This window comes from Mixophyes fleayi, chromosome 1, assembly GCF_038048845.1.
Source record: "Mixophyes fleayi isolate aMixFle1 chromosome 1, aMixFle1.hap1, whole genome shotgun sequence".
In the NCBI taxonomy this organism is placed as follows: Eukaryota; Metazoa; Chordata; class Amphibia; order Anura; family Limnodynastidae; genus Mixophyes; species Mixophyes fleayi.
In genome coordinates this window covers 342,750,026-342,777,139 of record NC_134402.1, presented here as the reverse complement: position 1 = coordinate 342,777,139, position 27,114 = coordinate 342,750,026, and the positions used below count along the sequence as shown (strand labels likewise).

Sequence of the window (27,114 nt, the reverse complement as noted above, 5' to 3'; positions counted from 1 at the left end):
TGCTAACATGAAATCAGTCTCTAACTTACTTGAGTGCTGGAAATTCAGCCAACCTGGATCATGAAAAGACATCTCAGAATCTGAGCTCTCAAACTGCCCCCTCCCAAATTCACTACAAAGAAAGTTCAAGCAACCAAGCTTATGGTCTATTTTTTCTTTGTTGCATCAATGGTAACTTCAAAACAGGTAAACCTTAGGGCTCATTCACACGTGTTGTGCATATGATGCGGTTATAAAAGTATGGATTGCATCCACAATGCAATCAAGCTTTGGATTATTGGTTCCTATGTCAGATCACCTGACACAAAACGCATTGCAAGGTTCTGGGAACACCGCGTAGTAGTATACTGGAAGATATTTTGGACAATATTGTAATAGCGGAAGGACACTGTTCAATATAGAGAATATAAATAGACAATGTAAAAGCTCTTTCTGGAATGAAAAGAGAAAGAAGAGTTAAGATCCACCAGATACAGTAAGGTCTTACATAAAAATAACCATCCAAATAAGGTTTTGTACATAAAGCACAAACAAATGTAAGTATGTGAATTCCAGGCTGTTTTTTTTACATCATCTAACTAGGGTTTGATCTTTTTGTACATCTATCTTCATCTCATGCTTGTCCATTTTGAAGTGGATGGGGATAGAATGCAACCAATCAGATCATCAAATATTGGCAGCGTAGAATTTTTCGGAGGTGAGTGTACTGATCATATGCACAAGTCATTGAGGGTAAGGCTGCATGTGACAGAGGCAGAGTCATGATGTGAGGAGGAGAATGGTGGTAAGGGGGAACCCACAATCTGAGTTATATGGAAGAAGGAACAGTGTCATCCAACAGCAGAAGTTATGATGGGATTCAGGTAAACTGAGGCAGGAAGAAGGTGGTTTAAATGCACCTCTATAAAAGGTACAAAGGTCATATATCCAGTAGTTAGATGTAGATGTTTGTAGGCATGGTTGTTTCTCTAATTAAAGTATAAGGGTTAATATACATCTGGGCTAATGCCTGCATTTTTATACACGTTCACTTAACAATAACAGTTTCCAATATTCCTCCCAACAGAGCCTTTTGTTTTAAGCCTCAGAGAGCTAATAGACTCTGTGTTCATGCATCATCAAATTAGTACGGTCAAGCTGATAATGGTTGGTACGTGCACTGCAAAGACATCACCAACAGAAATAATAATAAAACAACAATAGTAATTATAACAACAGCAATATCTGTGTGTAATAATATTAGTAAATACATGCTATCAAAATAGTTTTTATTGCATTGCAAAGGCAAAAATGTAAAAATATTAAAAAGGACTTCCGGTGGACGGGCCTTGAGAGAAAGAGGACGCATTTTTAGTGAGCTCCCTTTTCCATCAGTGTTCATCGTGCTTCTTATATTGCCACAAACGACCCCAACTTGCTACCATCACAAGAGGGATAGGAGCAGGCAAGTGTGTGCCTCAACACCAGTTCCCTGCAACACTTTTTCACCTGGAATACAACTCATATTCCTTTGGGCGGATGGCGAGGCTGCCATCTAGTAAGTGCAACCTAGCGGAACCCGATTGCTGAGACTTCCGCCTCCCTGGGACTTGATACCAGCTTGGGGCTGCAGTCTGTTGATAATCCTGCTGGAGGGACTATCTGGCTCCATAACTTCGGTGGTACAGTGTTTCTCTTCCGCTTCTCAAGGTGGAAAAATGGGCAAAATGAAGCAATCTGCCAATAGATCTCAGGCACAGAATAGTCCCCCCCCCCCCTCCTCCTTGCCCCTTCCCCATAACTTTCCCTATTGGATTCTAACATCCTGGCAATCTCTGATTCTATACTCGTGCCTATGGCCACAGACACTGCTAAGGATAACACTTATTTTAATGCTCACGATTGAACAGAAATTGGATGGTATACATTCCACCATTACAAATAAAAAACGTATTACCTCTTTAGAATACAGAGTCAGTAATACAGAAGACTCAACAGCATTCATGCAAAATATATCATCATCCCAGGGTAAAACAATTGGGGCACTCACGGATAAGTTAGACGATTTGGAAAATAGTCAGACTTAATAAACTTAGGTTTATTGGCATGCCTGAATCTGTAAAGGGCACAAACCTCCTAGCTTTTCTCCAGCATGATCTCACCACATCCTTTGGCATCTCAAGTGATAATCATATTATTATTGAAAGAGCACACAGACTGGGTCCTGAGAGAGATAGCAATGATTGGACTCTGCCTCCTTTTAAGTGCCAAGTTTCTTAATTATAGGGACAAATAGTCCATCCTATTTTGTTTTTGCAGGAATAGGCTCTCTGCTGGTGAGAAGCTCCAAAATATTGGCATTTCAGGACTTATCAACCATTGTCTCTCAAAAATGCAAGGATTTCGCACCTCTCTAAAAGTGCTTCTTTGAAAGCCATAGCCACTTTGCCTTGTTCTACCCGGCAAAACTTTGAATCACTGGTAATGATGGTCAAAGTCATTTTTCCGATAATCCTGCAAGTGCAAGGGAGTTTATTAGACAGCTGAATATCCCAGAAGACATGTCATTTAGGTCACCTAACTAATTCAGAAATATTTGAAGAACAATTTTGCTGCTGCAGCCTTATTTGTTCTTTTTTGTAATATTATTCATGTTTTTGCTATTTAGTGGCAGATGCATGGCCGCTAATCAGGAGGAACATCAGAAAAAGGAGGAACTTGGAAGCAGGATTGTTTTGGTTCAACAACTTGTATTCTCAAAGTATCAGCTAGTTTCATGCTGTTTATTATTTTCTTTGTTTCACAAGTTTTGTTACCCAGGTACTGACATACCAATTTCTTCATGAGAGTGGACTCTCGCTCTGCTCGCTGGGACAGGGTGAGTGTTGACTATAGGATTTTTGTTGTTCTTATAATCTCACCTAAGATGGGTATTGGCTGATTTTGACAATACAGTCATCTTTAGGTTCACACAATGTCTTCACTAGGTTCTGTATTGTCTCCTGAAATGGGGGAGGGCTCAATAAACCAGTTTAAAGGAAAAGAGTTATGATAGACTTGAAGACCTTGTCGTCTGACGTAGTCTTCCTCCAAGACACAGACCTGGAGTTGTGCACAAAGGATGACTCTTAAGCAGACATGGATTCAGGATTGTAACTGGTCTCCTTGACAAAAAAAACAGGGAGTTGCAATCCTGCTTAATAAAAGATTGCGATATTCAACTGAAGATTCACCTATAAACATGGAGGGTAGATACATGCTCCTATGTTTACTTATTGATGGGGAAATATTTACACTGTTAAATGTTTATATTCCTAATATGTCCAATCACAATTTCTTTACCAAATTGTCCCACTTACTGCTTCAGATGGAAACCCCCACCTCATAGTCAGTGGGGATTTTAACACTGTAGACAACCCCCGATTAGACAAATCCATTCTTCCGACCTCTTGTCCTGGCTTTGGCTGGGAAAGTGTTAATATTTTATTTTTTTTTAAACTCGCCATGGCCTTACAGACCCGTGGAAGCTTCATAACCCAACAGATAAAACATACATTCCATTCCACTCCTGTGTTCACCATACATTTTCTCAAACAGATTATTGGTTAACCTCAGATCAATTGTTCTCGATTCAGCTCGTCCCAAATGGAGCACATTTTAATATCATGCCTCTTTTTCTATTTCCCTACAACTGCGCATCAGTTTTTCCATTCATAAATTTTGGAGTTTCCCATCCTATATGAACCAGCCCAATGATTTGCATAGTTATGTAAATGGTTATAATTTGTGGATAACAATTTATCTCATTGGCGTTACTGAGAGGTCACACCATTGTTTATATGGCTAAAAAAAAAAAAAATTCTATCAAACTAAATATGACCACCTCCATAAGGCTGTGCAAACTTCCTTTATGGTCTACACAAGCTGCCCATCAGCCTCTAACATAGAATTTACACGAAAGAGAGACGCCTCGCAAGCCGTCTAAATTTCTAATGCGCAGTCCAGACTTGACTATTGTAAAAAATGATGTTATAAGTGGGGCAATAAGGCGGGTAAGGGTTAAGGTATCCAGCTGCCTAAAAAAATCCATAACCTTTATTCTTTAAATGTTAGCAAAACTATAAAAGTAGTTGGGCAATATTCTTCTTTCCTATTTGGGTCATGCCAATTTAATGAAACCGATTATTTTTCCAAAGATTATTTAACTCCTACAAATGCTACCAGTCCTCTTGGTCACTGATGAAAAACTGATTAATGGGGAATTTTGCAAATTTATTTGGCAGCCCAAAAGGCCCAGGATTGGACTGCTAAAGTTCCAACAACCTCCTTTGAGAGGTGAAATTAATTTTCCCAAATTAAAAGGTTATAATTATGCTAGGATCCTCCGATATGTTAGAGATTGGATCCATAATTGGAATGTTTACATTTATCTTGAGGCAGAACATTCTTTTCTCCCTAAATGCAGTTTATTTTATTTTTTTGCACATGCATAGACAAGAACTTGGATTGATAACCCATTGCTGTTTACCTCTTGGAAAGTGTGTCAGGCCTCCCGCATTAATTATAATCTTAATAGTAATCATTCACTTTATTTACCATAAGTGGGTAATCCGGACTTTCAGGATGGCCAGGCTTTATACCCATCTACTTACTCTCTGGCTGCCAAGGTATAAACTGCATTAGGTCATTGTGGGCAGCACGGTGGCTAAGTGGTTAGAACTGTTGAACTGCACTTATTCAGAAGCCGGAATCAGAAATATATAGGCCTACATGAAAGGCTTTCATTTACAATGAAAATTATTTTTCTTGATGGCTTCTATCAGAGATAGAATTAGCGAGCTGTAGGCCATGGTGCAGTGAGGCGGGGAGGGGCTGCATTCTCTTTAGGTATTCGTATTCCTTCCTACAGAGCACTCTGTTCTTAAGAAATTAAGTTCTTATACAACATTGTAAACAGAACAGAACTCACTCCATCATGGTCTAGAATACTTTCACATTCAGTTATGGGCCAGCACAGTGGCTAAGTGGTTAGCATTTCTGCCTTACAGAACTGGGGTCATGAGTTCAATTCCTGACCATGGCCTTATCTGTGAGGAGTTTGTATGCTCTCCCCGTGTTTGCGTGGGTTTCCTCTTGGTGCTCCGGTTTCCTCTCACACTTAAACCCCCCCCCCCCCCCCCAAAAAAAAAAACATACTAGTAGGTTAATTGGCTGCTAACAAATTGACCCTAGTCTGTGTGTGTGTCTGTGTGTATGTTAGGGAATTTAGACTGTAAGCCCCAATGGGGCAGGGACTGATGTGAGTTCTCTGTACAGCACTGCAGAATTAGTGGCGCTATATAAATAAATTGTGATGATGATTGGTGGATTTAAATGCAAAGAAACTGCTTACTGTCTTTCAGATTTCTGAGAAAATTACAAATTTGATTTACCCTACACACACATTTTTGAGGTTCACCAAACCTAACACTATGTGTCTGCTACTCTCCAATCCCTTTCCCCTCAGGATTGGTCCAATTGAGTTGAACTTGGTGATTTCTAAACCCCTGACGAGCCGTAAGGCCACATCTACCCATTATAAATTACAAACTGTTTTTGACATATTTAAAATGCGTTTTGGTCTGTTATTGGGCTGAACTTTTCCTACATGTAATGCTGAACAATATTTTTTAAAATCCTTACATTGCCAATTGTCAGGATTCACTAGGATGAGTGGGATCCTTCTGTTCTGCCTGGGATTGATGGTACTTCACCCAGATGCGCGGAATCTAACAGAGTGGAAGGTTTTCACCAAAGGTTCCCGCAAGGGAATTTGGGCTTGGCAGCTTCCACTATGCAGGTCGCAGCCCTCTAGGGGAGTTCCCAGTGAGCGGTGATAGAGAACCTAGTACAGCGAAGAATGTAGGCACTAGATAGCCACAAATGAGTAGGATTACTGAGTGATGCTCAGTGATAGTCCACAGAGATAGTAGGTGATTTGCAGCAATATTCTTGGAGAGATGGTAGCGATGATCTGCAGGAGTTGCTACTAACGAGTGGAGCAGGTAATAGGTGATTTCAGCAGCAGAGCACATGAGCTGCTTCCAGGCCAGGAGTCTGAGGAGAAGAACCAGCACTGAGAGGTGCTGGGAGGAGTCTTATAAATTAAAGGTAACCAATGGATGAGCGGGACAGGTGAACACAGGTGAGATGATTACCTGCGCATGTGCAGAGCCGATTGCTGGCTTGACAGCCAGGGAAGAAGCAGGAAATGAGGAATGAATGATACGCAGGTTACCGGGTGGCAGCTGTGGGTGAGCGGAGTGTGACACCAATTAATACCTTAAAACATTTCCCTATATATGCTGTAAGTTATATTTTTCACAGGGGGATATATATCCCCACCATATGCACACCATTGTCTTATTGGACTCCAGCTCCTGCTTAAAATGCCATGATCCCTATGCTTCTATTTTTCCCACTGCATGTGGGCATGTCCTTACATTAAAAGATTTTGATGGCAAGTCAACCAATACACCTCCATATATCACCTTAATTATGTTCCTCTCTCGTCTGAATCAGGGTTACTAGGTATTGATACTGTAGCCCCACAACTGATGAGAGGTAGCAGCAAACTGCTTTTAAAAATTTCTGCAGTTACTAGGAAGAGCATCCTACAAATGTGCATATAAGACCGGCCACCGACTTTGGATATTTTTCATAATAAGCTCTTTTTCGCCTTTACAGTGGACTAGCTCGAATCCTCCTTACATAAGGAAAAAAGAGAGTTAATATTTTTTTGGAAGTGTAGGAAAGCTTCATTATCTCCTTACCTACCACTCTAAAATCTCATATTTCCAAATGCTTCAAAGTTAACATCTGATATGAGACAAGGTTACTCCTGGAGGATCCGCCTATTAATGCGCAGTTGGACCATGATATTTCTCCTAGTAGTTCTGTGATTGGGTCTCATGTATTCTCCCAGAGCCCCTCTATGTGTGGGCCTGAACACTGAAGTGTTGTTACTATGTTTAATGTTTTCACTATTTGTGTGAACCATATATTTATTCTACCCAAGCTAAGTCGCACCTGGAATTTGCTTTGATTTGTGTTGTTGACCTGTAATTGTCTCTACTCATTTTCTGCTTCAATTAAAAAAAAGAGAATTATAAAAAAATAAAATAAGAATACTTGTGTCAGATATGGAGGTGGTCAGATATCTATTTATACATCTACAAATTATAGACTACTAAAATATATTTAGAATTATACATACACACAACATATATACCATAAACACCGACACATTTCTGCTAAAAATAACATTAGAATTTGTAAGATCTAACATCCCTTATTCACTACCTCACACTTTCCTGTCTTTTTTTTTTTTTGGAACAATTCATGCCCTGACACAATAACCTATATTTTTTCCCTTTACTCATTATGCCAAATATTTTAAAAATTCGAAGTGACATCAGTTATCCATTTCCTGCACAAAAGGCACTTGGCCTGTGGACACTATAGGGCCACAATACTACTTTTAAATGTATAGTAGCAGATGAGAGTATCATCTGTATTATTTGTAATACACAAGATCTAGGGTTTATAGGATTTCTAAATATTTTCTGGAACACTTTGGACTAAAACGCCATTCTTTACTGGCTCGGTTGAGTTTTATAAGACATGTATTGTGCTCATAAATCATGTACCAGCCACACCTAAAAACAAATATTTTTTTTCGAGTTTAATAACACATATATATCAAAAGGAAGAAAAGCCCAGCATTTGTGACTATTTTACTGCCTGTGCAAGGCATTTTATGAGAGAGTCGTAACCCGGTTAGTATTGCTGAGAATGAGTGGCAGAATTCATTACCGGCATTTAAATGGCCCGAACAGCAGCTCTCATTTGCCAAAAGCACCTGCACCTTCACTTGTGTTTTATGGGTTGTAGCAGCCTTTGACTGCAAATCAATTTAGAAGGTTACTGAAAAACAGAAATGCATGTTACAATATTTTTGGTATAAACTGGCATACACAAAAAAGCCAGGGGTTGGTGAAAAATTGCAAAACTAACAAACATTTATAAGTCTGGAAGATTGAGCAACCTTTTTTCTATAGCAGTTGCATTACTACACAGAGCACTAATGGAACAGTGCACTAGTCTCATGGGTCACTTCTAAGCATATGAAGATCTGGTGCATGCAGAGTTAGGGATAACACAATACTCCACCAACACCTCCCGGCCACAGTGGCTACACCTCCCGGCAGTAGAGATAGTTCCTTCGCCAATAATAACAAATAATAAGCTTATTATAAGACTGAATATTGCATCTACTACAGTCATGGCCAAAAGCTTTGAGAATGACACAAATATTGGTTTTCACAAAGTTTGCTGCTTCAATGTTTTTAGACCTTTTTGTCAGATGCTGCTATGGTATACTGAAATAAAATTACAAGCATTTCATAAGTGTCAAAGGCTTTTATTGACAATTACATCAAGTTTATGCAAAGAGTCAATATTTGCAGTGTTGAACCCTTCTTTTTGAAGAACTCTGCAATTCGCCCTGGCATGCTGTCAATCAACTTCTGGGCCACATACTGACTGATGACCACCCATTCTTGCCTAATAAATGCTTGGAGTTTGTCAGAATTTGTGGGTTTCTGTTTGTCCACCCACCTCTTGAGGATTGATAACAAGTTCTCAATGGGATTAAGGTCTGGGGAGTTTCCTGGCCATGGATCAAAAATTTGATGTTTTGATCCCCGAGCCACTTAGTTATCATTTTTGCCTTATGGCAAGGTGCTCCATCATGCTAGAAAAGGCATTGTTCGTCACCAAATTGTTCTTGGGTGGTTGGGAGAAGTTGCTCTTGGAGGATGTTTTTCGTACCATTCTTTATTCATGGTTGTGTTCTTAGGCAAAATTGTGAGTGAGCCCACTCCCTTGGCTGAGAAGCAGCCCCACACATGAATGGTCTCAAGATGCTTTACTGTTGGCATGACACAGGACTGATGGTGATGCTCACCGTTCCTTCTCCGGACAAGCGTTTTTCCAGATGCCCCAAACAATCCGAAAGGGGATTCATCAGAGAAAATGACTTTATCCCAGTCCTCAGCAGTCCAATCCCTGTACCAATTGCAGAATATCAATCTGTCCCTGGTGTTTTTCCTGGAGAAGAGTGGCTTCTTTGCTGGCCTTCTTGACACCAGGTCATCCTCCAAAAGTCTTCGCCTCACTGTACGTGCAGATGCACTCACAACTGCCTGCTGCCATTCCTGAGCAAGCTCTGCAATGGTGGTGCCCTGATCCAGCAGCTGAATCAACTTTAGGAGACAGTCCTGGAGCTTGCTGGACGTTCTTGGGCGCCCTGAAGCCTTCTTCACAACTATTGGACCTCTTTCTTGATGATCCGATAAATGGTTGATTTAGGTGCAATCTTACAAGCAGCAATATCCTTGCCTGAGAAGCCCTTTTGTGCAACACAATGATGACTGTACGTGTTTCCTTGCAGGTAACCATGGTTAACAGAGGAAGAACAATTATTTCAAGCACCACCCATCTTTTAAAGCTTCCAGTCTGTTATAATAACACTGTTATAATAAATCAGCATGACTGAGTGATCTCCAGCCTTGTCCTCATCAAAACTCTCACCTGTATTAACGAGAGAATCACTCACCTGATGTCAGCTGGTCCTTTTGTGGCAAGGCTGAAATGCAGTGGAAATGTTGTTTTTGGGATAAAGTTCATTGTCATGGCAAAGAGGGACTTTGAAATTAATTGCAATTCATCTATACACACTTCGTGACATTCTGGAGTATATGCAAATTGTCATCATAAAAACTGAAGCAGCAGACTTTGTGAAAAACTTTTGCCCATGACTGTACAATGTAATATATTTAATAGTACATTATTGTTCTATTATAATATGCTATGAAATATAGCTCATTGCAGCACATTTGAGAGGCAGTAGAGCTGCATGGTAACATGGATCTACAGTCCCCTCATATAGTTCCCACGTAAGAGGCTTAACACTGCTTGAAAATCACTGGAATCACTAGATGGGACAGTAGAAATTAACAGTTGAGCAGTGAAAGAGCATTCTTTTTATCTGCAACATAATCCCACTACCACCTCCCAGAGCCCTCCTGTTAATCTTAATTAGAGGAGATAATCCTCTCACAACAGAACAGTTTAAAACTATGTCCTAGAGGCAAAGGATTCAAATCTAATAATTGGAGTTGGAGTATAAGACACTAGAGGCCCAAGAGATGATGGAGAGCTGGCAAGAAACACTGACATGCACTTGGAACGGCATACCTCCCAAAAGATCTGATTTGGGCAGAACATCCCGATTCGCTGGCTGCAAAAAGGGGTGGGACTTAAGCAAACATAGGTGGAGTTAATCATTTGTGGGTGTGGTTTGGGCAGAACAGGGCAGGGCTTATTTTACCCCGATTTCATGATTCTAAATGTTGGGAGGTATGGAATGAGGTGGGGACAATACCGTGGGTAGTACCACTTGGCAAGCATTGTGGTTTCTCAACCTCCCCACTCGAACACTGGAAACTCTGTGAACATTGTGGCTTGTAACCTATTACATATATATAACTTCCTCTACTGATCTGCATATTATGAAAGTGAAACATAAAAGTTACACCAGATTAAAGGCAAACGTGAAATTCCTACAACGAAAATCCTCTACTTGCCATTGAGACACTTTCGCAAATATATTTATTAAAGGAATTGTCCACTTCTGGCTGTCAGTTGTAGGAGATGTTAGTTGAAGGGGAGCAAGTGGACAACACATTTCACCCGGCAGTACTGTACTAGAATGGCAGCTGTCCAGCCTTTAAACTGATGAGTAAAATTACTAGTATTTGTTGTTTACAAATAATAATAGTAATAACAATAATAATAATAATAACAATAATAATAATAGCAATAACAACAACAATAATAATATTGCTGTTATTAATGTTGTCTATTTTGCAAATAAACACTTTTTTCTTAATCTGGCACACTGCCCATGATATTCTCCAGTGAATACCACAATAAGACCATTTCAGGGTTTCTACTGACATCACAATCTATTTAGATGCATGGCTAGTGGTTTACTGTCAGCCCCCATGTGTCAAGCAAGCTAGCATACAAATTACCAATACCTATTAGTAATACCTAATTACTGCCACTATCTCAAAACAGCAGAAAACCCAGTATCAGGCCATGCAATGTAGACATGTGTAATCCATGCAACACATTCCAATACATATACCTTAAATTCTGTACAATAAAACATTTATTTTTGCCACTTAAATCTTATTTTAGCTATAATATTTATTAATATTTTTAGTGCTGTAGATGAGCAATGATCAAAGCTGAGAAATCATTGTTAGCCAGCCTCAGCTTTATGTCTAGGGTGAATTATACAGTTATTAGTTACATGAATGGATTTATCTGTAATCAAGCAGATTAAAAAAGCAGACATAATTAATTCTAATTAAATAGGGGATTTTATTAAAATGCAATAGATCATGGCATCTGCAATTTACTTTGTCGGCATTCAAAGACACAGTGCAAAGGCAGCATCGAAAATACAATGAACACTTCTATATTCCCCACAGAGACAAGATTGCTTAAAGAATAGTGAGTGAAACAGAGTTAAATTTATATTGCACTAATCTTATTAACTTAGGTGTATTTTAACAATGGCCTAATCAGTCTGTCCATTACAGCCAATAAACAGGTCTTGCCCACTTAAAACAAAAATCAAACATTCACTTAAACCCAATTTGGCAATCTGGGACCATGATAGTAAAACACAGACCATTTTGTGCAGAATGAGTCTTTGATTATTGCACTGTAACTGTAGTACAACTACTGACAAGTATTTCCTTTGGTGTGAAAACCATCAGATTTGATACTAACAAATGTAAAAATGCAATAAAAGGGCTAACATGTAAATTGATTGTTTTTTAGTAAGTGATATTAATATTTATAATAGAAAATGAATTTTTATTATAGAATATATAACTTGTAACATTAAACAGATATGAAGTTCTTTTATTCTTTAAAATTTATATTTCTGGACATTGTCTACTGTGCTATATTTTTTTTATTGAATATGGACCACCTTGGTCGCTTCAGTGTATTTGCATATTTATTTTTTAATAAGTACTGTATTATGAAAACATTTTAATACAGAAATCTGAGCTAGTTCCCTCGTATGAATACAAAGTCGTCTTTATAATGGTCTCCGGTCTGAAAAATTCTGAACGATAGAGACGTTTATGCAGGGTTGGACAGAGCCACTGGAGGGCCGGGCTATTCCCCAGTAGGCCCCGACCCTGATCGCTCCCCTCTTCGTTGGTGGGGGGAGCGGGTAACTTTAAAATTCAGTGAGGTGCGGCGCAGACAGGAGTTGGCAAGAAGAGAGAAGACAGAAGAAGATAAGAAAGAAGCAGATAGAAAAGGTAAGTGCAAGAACGGAAGCAAGGGGGGAGCACAGGCAGCATGGCAGCGAGTGAAAGGGGAGCACAGGCAGCATGGCAGCAAGTGAAGGGGGAGCACAGTCAGCATGGCAGCGAGTGAAGGGGGGAGCAAAGGCAGCATGGCACAGAGTGAGAAGGGGCAAGGGCAGCATGGCGCAGAGTGAGAAGGGGCAAAGGCAGCATGGCGCAGAGTGAGAAGGGACAAAGGCAGCATGACACAGAGTGAGAAGGAGCAAAGGCAGCATGGCACAGAGTGAGAAGGGACAAAGGCAGCATGACACAGAGTGAGAAGGGGCAAAGGCAGCATGGCACAGAGTGAAGGGGGGGCCAAAGCAGCATGGCAGAGTGTGAAGGGGGGGCCAAAGCAGCATGGCAGAGTGTGAAGGGGGGGCCAAAGCAGCATGGCAGAGTGTGAAGGGGGGGCCAAAGCAGCATGGCAGAGTGTGAAGGGGGGCCAAAGCAGCATGGCAGAGTGTGAAAAAGGGGGGCCATGAGAAGGGGGGAGCAAAAGCAGCATGGAGGGTACAGTGTGATCATGAGGCGGCACAGCATGTTGATGAAGGGGCACAGTAATGTGTGTGTGATGGCACAGTAGGCTTGTGACAATGTAATGTGTGTGTAGTAGGTGGTGGCTAACTAATGGGTGCTATTTTGTTTGTGGGGTGATGGTGGGGCAATTTAATTTTATAGCGGTGACTACTAATTTAAGATGGGGTAGTTTGGGCGCTATTAATTGAATGCGGGGCTGAGTTTGAGGAGCATTAGGTCTATTTATTAAATGTGAATATGAATTATTTAATGGCAGTGACGATTTCGGGAAATAGATATATTTATTACACGTAAATGCTATTAATTTATTGCTGGGGCTTTCTGGAGGAAGGGAAATAGGTTTATTAAATGGGAATACTATTACTTTAATGTTGGGACTGGAGGAAGGCCTAAGTATTAATTGTGGGTCCTATTGATTTAATACCGGGGCTGGTTGGTATTTTCTATATGTACCCATTTTTTTTACAAATAGGGCCCCCAACATTCCAGGATCCAGGCAAGCCGTAACTAAAGAAACCAGCAGTCACAAGTGGTGAAAGTGACAAGAACAGGTAGGACAGTCTGTCAAATGTTCTGAGTCTAGTGGGACAATCCCGATTTTTGGTGAGTGTTCTGCCCAATCTAAGGGGCACGTCAAGACTGTGTATTCTTTATATACTACACTATGGTGCTAATGTCCTTCGTGGGCTGACCACTCCCCATCTAGTGTCTGGTCTCGCCTCTTTGATTGTTGGCCACACCCCCTCTGGTGGGCCCCTAGCGTTGCAGTCTCCCGGTGGGCCCTTCATGCCCCAGTCCGACACTGAGCTTAAGGAGTTATTCCATGCACTTTCAGATTGTATTACATTGAGTGTTCATAGGACAGGAGATGTTGGGACTGATCTCCATGGCAACAGTAAAGCTAGGGAACAGACAGGTTCCGTTGCAGTGCATCCCAGTAAACAGTAACAACTTTTATGACCCTACTACCAAGTTAGGGAACATGGCGACCAAAGTCAAATAAATTAAGTTGCAATTAATGGAATGGAATTCAATACACAAGAAAAGATGAGTGTGCAATACTGCGCTTGCAAAATAATTTAGTTTTTTTGAATTTCAAGAACAACTAAAGGCATTAGTTGTTCTTTAAAAGCACAATGTCATTGGAATCCCCTGGAGTCCTTGCAAAACACAACAAAAGCAAACATGTTTAGCCTGCAGGACTCAACATCTGTATGTGATGGTCTTCCCATTCCCCAGGTATGATGTCTCTGTTACAGCTTGATTTTCCTTCAAGCTGGAATCTCACCTGGAGACAGGCATTCATTTACATGATCTCAAATGCATTCATGGTAGTGTAAACTGATGTAACACAACAGGTTACTCTGGGGAAAAAAGCAGTGATGTTTCTACAAATATTAAATGTACAGAGGATGAGTGATTGCTGCAAGGAAAAAAAGTTCCAAAACAGACCTTACACTAATGAATGCAATGGCATGCGATTCATATCTGAACACAAATGACACTTACGACTGCCTAGAACTGGAGAGGTGGAATGGGGCAGATTCATCATCATCATCATCACCATTTATTTATATAGCGCCACTGATTCCGCAGCGCTGTACAGAGAACTCACTCACATCAGTCCCTGCCCCATTGGAGCTTACAGTCTATATTCCCGAACACACACACAGAGATTAATGCAGACCATGTACAGTAAGGGAGTGCTGAGGGCGTTCCAACGCAGATGCGGAAGATTCAAGTCCTGGGTTTCTTGTAAGTATGCCTGCTTTCAGCCTTATCACTTGCACCAGCTACAGGTGTAAGTGCAGACACAGCATAGCCTTTGTATTACAATCTAAACATATGTCAGCCACTAGCTATCTCAGTGCATGTGCATGCAAGATAGGGAGACTTTAAAAACACATTGAATGTACAGTAAACTTTAAAAGCATCTTGATTTATATATTCAATGTAAAAAAAGGTTTAATGATTATACTGTTAAGCGTTGTTCATTTTTTTTTTATAATATTACATTTTGTTAATGAGTTCTTTGTGACTTTATATTGAAGAGATGATTGTGCGTATACTGTAGTCCGTTGTATCTAGATACAGCAAGTACTGTGCAGGCACATCGTATTTACACCCAGATTGAAGTTGAACCACATATTGAGATACATTTGGATCTGAATACGGTCAGAACTTCGCTAAAGCTCAATGCTCTTTTTTTAAAACGCAACTTGTTTGCCTGAATATGAAATCAGGCCATTATAGTGTTATGGACAATACACATAGTGGCAAGTTACATATACAGAGAGCTTTGCACTATTATAGTAACATACATACAGTAGGTACCGGATAGCACTGTGTTATTGTAAGGCTGTGTGCTATGATCTCAGAAGAAGGAACTTATTCACAAGATAAGCTAAATCTATCCAAGTACCAAATATTATATATGAAGTTTTGGGTCTTCATCTTCAGGCGCACACTGTTTGTCAATCTGACTGCTTATCCATCACTGTCCCCTGTCTAGTCCACATTTGTGTAGCCTGAGAATATGGAAGTAGTATGGAACGAATATTCCATGATGAACAACTTTGTGTTATATTTTTAATTATTACTTCTGTTATATATCAAACGTACAGTGTAAGCAGCTGATAAATCCACTCTGAACAGTACCAGTATATTGCTCGCTTTATCACTTCCTAAAACAAAGAGCTCTCTAGAGGAATGGATGGGAGGTTGACAAATCGTATAAAACACCTCAGACATGTAGGCTTCTTGCCGCTTCTAATTCTCTTTAATTGACAGTAATAAAGAATAAATAATATCAGTAAAAAATAAAATGATCTGGCAGTAAAGTTGATCACTTTCTCACTTCCTCCCAGCTCTGAATAGTGAAATCAGCTCATTAAGTAACACTGAAACCAGGGACGAGTGTCCACACAAAACATTAAGCCAAGTAGATATTCAACTAATCAGGACTTTGGAAATGGGTTTAAAGGCATCATCAGCTACATGCAGGCATCCTTCTTTATAACTAAAAGCTGTCTGTAGCCTAGTTCGAGCAGCTAGTGTCTGTATCCTGCCCATAGAAAGCAAACAGCTGCAGAGAAGGTAACAAAGAATAAGTTTGAAGTGGAACTGGCGGGCCAGGCAACTCTAAGGCTACATAACAGCGTTAAGCAACAAAGCGGCCAGGCAGTGCCATATTTTGTACACTAAAGCTCAAAAGCACCAGGTTGCTTTGGCAAATGTGTGTTTAGCACTAATAGGGGATAGCTGAGCTGCGAGCAAAAACCCAGTGTTACAACTACCGTAACAACGGTATTTACGTGCACTATTACCGTAATTCCCCCCAACAGATTTATGGAGCCAAACATATTTAACTGCCCATGTTCTCAAAGTATTGCCACCACTGTGCTGATTATCTTAAAGGCGCTGGACATGTATTCCCTAATGTAGTTTAATTGCTCTAATATACACAATACAGTTTATGCTTTATTTCTATAGTGCTACCCATTGTGGGATAAGGCTGGGTACACACTACAAAATTTTCTGACCTAGTGCTATATACAACGATTTTACTGAAATGACTGAAAAAAACCAAAAAAAAAATCCTGATCAGTATGTCAATTCATGTGTACACACTAAACATGTTTTAAAAGATTTACCCTCAGATCGGTGATCTTCATCTGTCATAACCATGGGCTGAAAACATTATGAATCTGTAAACTCTATGGAGATCCTGAGCACATGCACCCTGCAGAATTGGAAGGACGTTGTTCCAAAGCTGAACGAGATTTATAGTTCTATACAATAAAATCAAACGATGGTCTGTGCTTTGGAATGATCCTTGTTCATCGCTGGAGCGTACACACTAATGCAATATCGTCCAAACGGTCGCTAATCGTTTGATTGACCAAATAGTCGGCTGAAAAAACTAGTGTGTAACCAGCCTATGTATGGAGCATAAAATGATCAAAAAAGATACACTATTGTTGTGCAGATACAATGCAATAAGCTTTAACCAGCTACAAACATGTGTGTGCTTTCTGGAGTACATCTACAAAGGCCAGTATGAAGATTTGTCTGTGGAAAAGAGGGCCTGAGCATTGGAAGAGTCTGAAAAGCAGATTTGCTGCTGCAATGGAAACCTTTAGTGTCAGACTGCTAGGTGACCTATGAGTACGATCTGGGCCCAAAACACTGACAAGATAAAGAGAGATGCAGTATGTTGTACAGGTAGTCTGCACGGACAATATATGTCAGAAAAGCAAGAAGAGGTCGTCAGCAGCCCACTACACAAACATATCACCACTGTTGCAAAATATTGCCAAATGTCACAAGAAAACTATATTTGTTTACTGCATACAGTGAAAAGAAACAATGCATACTAACCAATTGCTCCTATTTCCAAAACTCTCTACTTTACTGGTTTCAATGTGGTAATTTTATTGAAATTAGTGATTAGTTTGATGCTTTTCTTCTGGTTAGCTGGCCCTTTAAGTGACACGACAAACTACATCCCAAGAATGCAAATGCGTGACCATTTCTAACATTTATTACAGTCACGGGAGATCAAATCAACAGCCAGAGCCATCTCTAGGTTATTTGCATAAGAAAGCTAATTGTTTCTATTTTCAGCTACGGCTCTCCTGCCAGCTCCTCTGCTCACAGGACAGGCAGGTCACTGGTTGGGGAGCTCTGCATCTTGTGAATGGAAGCCAAGTTACTGACAGACTGCAGCTAGTGAAATGAAACTGAACTGTTAAATCAGAAAAAGCAGGTACTTTTTTCAAATTGTGAGGCGTACTCAATTAGCATCTGATGCCTCCAGAACGGTGGCAAAGGAACTCCGCAGTGATGCAACATCACAGATTTTTTCTCGCCCAGCCCCCCCCCCCCCCCCCACCCCATAAAGATGTCAGGAGAAATCCGCGTTGTTGAGGTAAAAAATTGTGCGCAGCCACAATGTTCCTCTAGCTAGTTGAATATTTACGGAGGAAGTGAAAGATCATGCTAAGAGTTACCAATACAATACCTTATCCACGATAGATAGGGCTGGAAAGCAGTGATAACAATGTTTATAATGCTACTGGTGTCAATGGCAGATCCCCCTGGTCTCAAGGGTTGTAAGCAGCGTTTAAAATTGTAGAATGAACCATATAGAATATGTTAAGAGGAAACATTTGAGGGGGAGAAGGAAAGGAGACAACAACACTACACTTGTTAGCCTAACCACATTTACATTTATCTATGCTACTCCTGTACTTTTATCCACTTAAAAGTGGCTGTTACAGAATTTCACAATTTGACCAGAACTGCCCCATCATTTATAGAAGCACACTATTTTAAAATTCCTTTCCATTTGAATTAAATACTCTACATAGGCCAAAGGTCCTAAAACCTGTCCTCAGATTTCACCAAAAGGAATTTAGGCAGATATACCAAACTGTTCAGATACAAATCATTCCTAGAGTTCCTTTGCTCCTGTAAAATATGCAAAACATGCACGTGTTCGTTAGTCATGAGGGCAGGTTTGTCACCCAGTGCCATAAATGAAAACAGCGGTATTTGAAGAGGCGCAAACAAAGGAATTAAGATCTAAAATGCCAAATGTAACCACAAATTAATGAATGGGCCCCAAACCCCCCAACCTCAATCAACATCTAATAGAGATTTATCAACTGTCAATTCGGCCTGGAGGAAAATGTTGTTGCGCGACGACTGCAATCTAACTGTGTGATTCATTACCTGTCTGCACTTATAGGGCCCCATATTATTGTGCAGTTTGGCCTGAGCCTCTGTGTTTGTTTGGTGTGACCTGATCCTTCAGTGTATGGGCACTGCTTGCTTTAGTGAAGTTACTAAACCATTATGGAAGATTTAACTCTACCAGACTGCAGCACCAAACACAAACTGCATCGCAGAAAGACAAACTTGTTAACCGCTTTGAAAACACTATACTACAGGTAAACTGAAGTCCATTTAGATATTTTTCCTTAAAAAACATAATGTTGAACTTAGAAATCAGTGGTGTTCGTGTTCTTCTGTGTAAATAGGTAAAGCGCCTATTTTATCAGGCTTCTTTGCTTGCTCATATTGTCCTTGCAACCTTCCTCATCCCTTGTGAGGATGTCTTCACCTTCTTCACTGTCCTTTACAGAGAAGACTGACCATGCATGTTGTGAGTGTTAATTACACGACACTAAATTAAAATGACATCCTAGCCCAAATCGACCAAAAATAACAGAGGGAATGCTGGTGACTGTAGATGAATAGCGGTATTAGGTCATTTTGAATTATGTATTATGAATACAAGTTAGGTTCTACACAAAAGCAGGGTAAGCAACTTGGTAATTGCCCTGGGCCAAAAGCTAAAGGAAGCTCCTACTATTTCTACTGCTTTTCAATCATTACGCATTTTTTGTTCTGTGCTCCTGAACATATAATTTTGTCACTAGTGCTTATCTGTGCTGGTTCCTGTACTATACTGAATTTCAGCTGTCTGTTCAGTGCAGAACAGGAAACAGCAACACAATTCCTGCCAGGAGAAAGTGCTTCAACGGATAAAGAGAGATAGAGCTGGAAAGGGCAAGTACCTGCACTTGGCCCCCGATAGCGCTCTACATATTAGACATGTCATCAAATAGGGCTCTGCATACAAAGGCTCTTGGAGCTGGATACTAGATTTTGGACATATTTGTGGAGATCTGCTAATACTGTAAGTGCCTCCAGACAGTGCCCTGCTAATAAACCAGGAATCTGCTGTGCAGGCATATGCAGTCAGCTATGGTTCAGGTAACAAGGCAGGCTCTATGAGGCACTAAGGGAGAGCTGCAGATCTGCAGTGGTTGTTTTCAATGCAGCAACAAATGCAGTGGAGAAGGGGACCAGTGTTGAACTGGCATCTGTTGGCCAGGGTAGGTGGAGGTAAGTGGCCTATAGTACCGCAACTCCAGCTACATATATACAATGACCTATATTACAGTAAGATATAGAACAGTCAGGTTCTGGACCATGTTACACTGAAGGAGACCCCAACAAAGTCATAATGGCCTCGGGGTCAAGCGAGCAAGAAAGTGAGAAATACTGAGAGGTAGCAAAATAGTAACGATCTCTAAGATATAGAGGTATTCTGTTTTGTGTGTGTGTGGAGGGGGGGGGGGGGTCCTGTCTCAGCAAACAACCATTTTTCTATATAGTCACTTAAAATCACAATAAAAATATCTTTCTATGAAATAAAACATTACAAATACATACATTTGTATGAACATGATTATTTGGGCTTACTTAAAATCTGCTGCAACCAGGTTAAAAGCATTGTAAAGATGTCCCTCAGCCGATATCTTCTTTAGGTACGAAGAACTGTCAAGATCAGATGTCAAAAAGTTGGATACCAAGGCACCTGTGGAAATCACAAAAACAAGAAGAAATTGGATAAAAAATGCATAGCACAACATAAATAAAACATACCCAAACAAAACTGTACAAATGGTATAGCCAGGTCTCCTTGTCACAACTTTCAAATACAGAATACAAAAATACAATTCCAAATGAATCTGTTTAAAATAAACCTTACTGACAAAACACATCTATGAGCTACCTCATGTTCTCACAAATTTGGAACTTTTAGCAATTTCATGTTTAAAAACTGTAATTCCTAAAACTAATACATTAGGACACTCTCCTTGTATTTCACTGGTACTACATTATACTTCAGACCAAGCGCCACTTTCTAACCACTCACTATATCCATAAAGTTCTCCCTCCCCACACTTTTACATTTTACTTTATTTTTGTTTCCCTACCCTTCCCAATTCACAATATAAAACATTCCATAAATTGAGATGATATAGAACAAATACAAAATAGTGTGAACGGTTTGAAAATCTATGCTATTTACAAGTTTACATACCGGACATGTCCTTGTTTGCAGTGTCTTTAAATAAAAATACTGTTACGAAAAAATTTAACAGCAATAACAAATATGATCGCTTTGCTTCGCCTGATCCCATGAAGTGAGAATTTTAAATCCATCCACTGTATTCACACACAGTACACTGCTTATATGTTTGCCATTTTGTGACACTTCAAGCATGTCCTGTAAAGGTTTAGTAAGTGGCTATCGAAGATCTAAAAATCCAAATCAACTTTACATTAGAATGAGCTGTACCTCCCTCTATCGAATAGAAAACAGCTTTTTTATTGGTCTTTAACATCAATGTCCACACATCTGAGGGAGATGTTCAAGGACCAAATCATTCTGGAACACAATTTTTCATGTATATTAAAAGATGACCAGGCAGACAATGCCCAACCAAGCAGAAGTGGCACTGTTATGTGGAGTTCAGTTTTCAGCAATAACAAAAAGGTCTCCCTAGATACCTTCTGACTGCTCCAAGGACTATTAAGAGAAATGCTCAGGCTCGGTTCCCCGAGAACTGAACACAGCGGAACATAGCAGATCCAAGCACTAAGTCGAGCCAAGCCGGCTCAGTACTTTCAAGCGCCCTTGGAATTGAAAATGAGGCAAACCGTCACGTCATCGGATCTCTCAAGGTTTAGATTCTATAAGTATCGCCCTCCAAGGCGATCCAGTGTCATTTCAAAGAGGGACACGGGGTAGCACAGTTCTTGGCAGTCTCTAGTGCAATTGGGCAGAGTCATAGGTAGAAATGAATGAGAAGGGGTAGCAGTGTTCTTCAAAGTCTCATAGACATTCAGGAGAGCTCCATTGCTCCACTGCTTATGGTCATTGCTGAAATAGAAATAATAGGGCTGGCAGGCTTGGTCTTCTAAATCTGCAGTTACATTTTACTGTACTATAGCTCACTAAGAAACCGGAGAGGTAGCAGGGTTCAGTGCTGAAACAGAAATTGTAATAATAGGGCTGTCAGTGTTCTTAAAAGTCTCCAGTGACATTCTACTGTGCCATAGCTCATACAGAAACAGGAGGGGTGGCATTGTCTAATCCGAGAAACAAAAATGTAAATAAAACCTTGTACCTTAAAAAAAACCACCTCTCTAATAAAGGCGAAAGTTTACTGGAAAAAAACATAAAATTGCCATCATGCCATTCTACCCAAAATATTACCAAGCATACCAACATAAGCTAGCTCCCTTCTCTCAGCTAGATCTCAGCACCTGCAATCTACACTGTCATCATATTCACCCTCATCAGTGTGTACATCATCCTCAAACAATACTAATTGATCCACTCTGGAATCCACCATCACAGAAGTCTGTGTACTTTGATGTAATTGCCGGTAATGGCCTTCCTCATGGAATTTGTAGTTCATTTACGGAAGAGCTGCCACGATTTTTGGGCAAGTCTTTTAGACCAGACCAAATGTCAAAATGCTGTGCAGACTAGGGATGTGCACCGGCGACTTTTGAGGTCTCGTGTTTTGTGTTTTGGATCCGGATTTTCGTTATTTTTGAGGTTCGGATTTGTCTCGCAAAACACTTGACGAAAGGTCTCGGTTCGGATTTAAGGTATTGGATTCGGATTTTTTTTGAAAAAAACATAAAAAGTTTAAAAATCAAGTTTTTGGGCTTATTTTCACTCCTAGGCTATTATTAACCTCAATAACATTCAATAACAAGCATTTCCACTAATTTACAGTGTATTCTGAACACCTCACAATATAGTTATTAGTCCAAAACGTTGCAAAAAGGTATCTTTCTGGACTGCGTAGAGGAGTGGGTCACCACAATATATATTAAAAACCCTGAACTTTTATGATTCGCACCAATAATTGTACCTGGACTGCGTAGAGGAGTGGGTCACCACAATATCTTAAAAACCCTGAACTTTTATGATTCGCACCAATAATTGTACCTGGACTGCGTAGAGGAGTGGGTCACCACAATATCTTAAAAACCCTGAACTTTTATGATTCGCACCAATAATTGTACCTGGACTGCGTAGAGGAGTGGGTCACCACAATATCTTAAAAACCCTGAACTTTTATGATTCGCACCAATAATTGTACCTGGACTGCGTAGAGGAGTGGGTCACCACAATATCTTAAAAACCCTGAACTTTTATGATTCGCACCAATAATTGTACCTGGACTGCGTAGAGGAGTGGGTCACCACAATATCTATTAAAAACCCTGAACTTTTATGATTCGCACCAATAAATGTACCTGGACTGCGTAGAGGAGTGGGTCACCACAATATATTAAAAACCCTGAACTTTTATGAATCGCACCAATAAATGTACCTGGACTGCGTAGAGGAGTGGGTCACCACAAGATATATTAAAAACCCTGAACTTTTATGATTCGCACCAATAAATGTACCTGGACTGCGTAGAGGAGTGGGTCACCACAATATATATAATAAGAAAACCATCAACTTGTTTGATTCGCACCAATAAATGTACCTGGACTGCGTAGAGGAGTGGGTCACCACAATATATTAAAAACCCTGAACTTTTATGAATCGCACCAATAAATGTACCTGGACTGCGTAGAGGAGTGGGTCACCACAATATATATAATAAGAAAACCATCAACTTGTTTGATTCGCACCAATAAATGTACCTGGACTGCGTAGAGGAGTGGGTCACCACAATATATTAAAAACCCTGAACTTTTATGAATCGCACCAATAAATGTACCTGGACTGCGTAGAGGAGTGGGTCACCACAATATATATAATAAGAAAACCATCAACTTGTTTGATTCGCACCAATAAATGTACCTGGACTGCGTAGAGGAGTGGGTCACCACAATATATTAAAAACCCTGAACTTTTATGATTCGCACCAATAATTGTACCTGGACTGCGTAGAGGAGTGGGTCACCACAATATATTAAAAACCCTGAACTTTTATGAATCGCACCAATAAATGTACCTGGACTGCGTAGAGGAGTGGGTCACCACAATATATATAATAAGAAAACCATCAACTTGTTTGATTCGCACCAATAAATGTACCTGGACTGCGTAGAGGAGTGGGTCACCACAATATATTAAAAACCCTGAACTTTTATGAATCGCACCAATAAATGTACCTGGACTGCGTAGAGGAGTGGGTCACCACAATATATATAATAAGAAAACCATCAACTTGTTTGATTCGCACCAATAAATGTACCTGGACTGCGTAGAGGAGTGGGTCACCACAATATATTAAAAACCCTGAACTTTTATGAATCGCACCAATAAATGTACCTGGACTGCGTAGAGGAGTGGGTCACCACAAGATATATTAAAAACCCTGAACTTTTATGATTCGCACCAATAAATGTACCTGGACTGCGTAGAGGAGTGGGTCACCACAATATATATAATAAGAAAACCATCAACTTGTTTGATTCGCACCAATAAATGTACCTGGACTGCGTAGAGGAGTGGGTCACCACAATATATTAAAAACCCTGAACTTTTATGAATCGCACCAATAAATGTACCTGGACTGCGTAGAGGAGTGGGTCACCACAAGATATATTAAAAACCCTGAACTTTTATGAATCGCACCAATAAATGTACCTGGACTGCCTAGAGGAGTGGGCACTGGGCACCACAATAAAATATATAAAAAACCTTCAACAGGTCTGCATTACACTACACATACGGCTGCTCCTCCATCCTCTCCATCATATACATGTTGGAGTTTTAGCGTGTGACAACCTCTTGTTTTTGATAATGTCAGTGCATTTTGAATATTTTTCAATTTGCCCCACACCACTGAATGTACTTTATCTATGATACGCATCTATCTATCTGGACTGCGTAGTGGGGTGGCCCCGGTACCCAATTTGATACCGGGGCCACAATAAAATAAATACACCCTCCACGTGTCAGAATTCCACCAAACAAGTATCTGGACTGCGTAGTGGGGTGGCCCCGGTACCCAATTTGATACCGGGGCCACAATACCTCCTCAAAACATGCTCCAGACAATTCGTCATTGACAGACCCCAGACAGACAGGGTCGTAGTGTTATTGTTTGACTTTGTAAACCCAAAAAAATGTCCCTGTTGCACTTGCACATAGTCGTGCAATGAAGACTGACTTTTTCATTTAAAGGCACGATCTTTCAAGTGTAGTGTTTGTAAGTCTAAGTCATATTATACTTTTGGTAAAATTGGTTTTTTTTGTTCCTCTTTATGGTAATTAATTAGTAATAGAATTAAAGTAGGAAATAGAATTAAATAGAATTAAAGTAGGAAATAGAGTGGTATAGAGTTGTAGTGTGGTATAGATAGAGTGGTCCACACAATATAATAATAAAACCCTCAACTGGTCTGAATTCCACCAAACAAGTATCTTGACTGCGTAGTGTGGTGGCCCCGGTACACAATTTGGTACCGAGGCCACAATATAATTTAAAAACCCTCCACGTATCGGAATTCCACCAAAACAAGTATCTGGACTGCATAGTGGGGTGGCCCCGGTACCCAATTTGATACCGGGGCCACAATACCTCCTCAAAACATGCTCCAGACAATTCGTCATTGACAGACCCCAGACAGACAGGGTCGTAGTGTTATTGTTTGACTTTGTAAACCCAAAAAAATGTCCCTGTTGCACTTGCACATAGTCGTGCAATGAAGACTGACTTTTTCATTTAAAGGCACGATCTTTAAAGTGTCAGAAAGAGAGAGAAGACACAGGAGAGGAGAGTTGTAGCTGGGGACCTGGGGTGGAAGCTCCCAGGCTCCCCCAGCATTGCCTGGAAGTCTGAGCGTGGTGACTGAGCCAGGGCAAGGAATGTGTGCCCTGGATGAGGGGGAGAACTCCATGCCACTATAGTGAACCCAAGAGAGAGGGGGACACTGCACATGGAAGAGGCCCTGGAGTGAGGGCTGCTACAAGAGGCATGGTAGCTGTAGTGTCAGATCCTGAGGCTGAGAGTACACAGAGTGACGTGTCAGAGCACAGGAGACATTATCCCCGCAGAGGAGGGATGAGCTGCAGTTGAGAGGTCTGTTGTTGAAATAGGACATGCACACTTTAACAAACCAATCATTTCAGCGACAGGGCCTACCAAACAACTGTGGCTGAAATGATTGGTTTGTTTGGGCCCCCACACCAAAAAAGCTATTCATCTCTCCCTGTACAGACTAAACAGGCTCTACTGAGGCAAGATGTCGTCCTCATCCTCAACCTCTAATTCCTCTCCCCCTACAGTGTGTACTTCCTCCTCATCACACATTATCAATTCGTCCCCGCTGGACTCCACAACCACAGGTCCCTCTGTAGTATCTGGAGGGCAGTGCTGTACTTCATTGAGGAATTGATTATTCATTTTTATAAACATCATTTTTTCAACGTTGTGAGGAAGCAACCTCCTTCGCCGCTCACTGACCAGGTTCCCCGCTGCACTAAAAACTCTTTCCGAGTACACACTGGAGGGGGGACAACTCAGGTAAAATAGAGCCAGTTTGTACAGGGGCTTCCAAACTGCCTTTTTTTCCTGCCAGTAACAATATGGAATGTCTGACATGTCTACTTGGATGGTGTCAGCAAAGTAATCATCCACAATTTTTTCTATTGTCACAGCATCCAATGCAGCGAGAGTAGACATGTCTGCAATGGTTGGCAGGTCCTTCAGTCCGGACCAGATGTTATCAGCATCCCCGCCAGTGCCTCTTTTGGGAAAACTGAGCTTTTTCCTCGCAGCCATAGATGTGGAAGAAAATGAGGGTGGAGCTGTTGGCATGTCACGGTCCTCTTCAGAGGACAATCTCCTGACCAGCAGGTCTTTGCACCGCTGTAGATTTGTGTCCGCCGGAAACAGAGACACAACATACGCTTTAAACCGAGGATCGAGCACGGTGGCCAGAATGTATTCCTCTGACTTTAAAAGAGTGACCACCCTCGGATCCTGGCAAAGCGTACGAAGGGCTACATCCACAAGAGCTACATGCTTGCTGTAATCGCAATGGCTTACCAGCTCCTCCCTCACTTTCTCCAGCTGCTTCTGCAACAGCCTGATCAGGGGAATGACCTGACTCAAGCTGGCAGTGTCGGAACTGACTTCTCGTGTGGCAAGTTCAAATGGCTGCAGAACCTTGCACAACACGGAAATCAGTCTCCACTGCGCTTGACTCAGGCGCATCCCCACTCCTTTGCCTATGTCGTAGGTGGCTGTGTAGGCCTGAATGGCCTTTTG

The 27,114-nt window shown here is 40.7% G+C and overlaps 1 protein-coding gene across 4 annotated transcripts in view; it reads right to left on the bottom strand.

Annotated features, from left to right (window-relative positions):
• TANGO2 (transport and golgi organization 2 homolog) overlaps positions 1 to 27,114 on the bottom strand; it is a 156,817-nt gene that overhangs the window by 26,993 nt on the left and 102,710 nt on the right. For all 4 annotated transcript variants that reach the window (XM_075216794.1, XM_075216768.1, XM_075216778.1 and 1 more), the window contains one exon: positions 20,274 to 20,388. In XM_075216794.1, the coding sequence (XP_075072895.1) occupies positions 20,274 to 20,388 (115 nt within the window). The remainder of the gene's footprint in view (positions 1 to 20,273; positions 20,389 to 27,114) is intronic.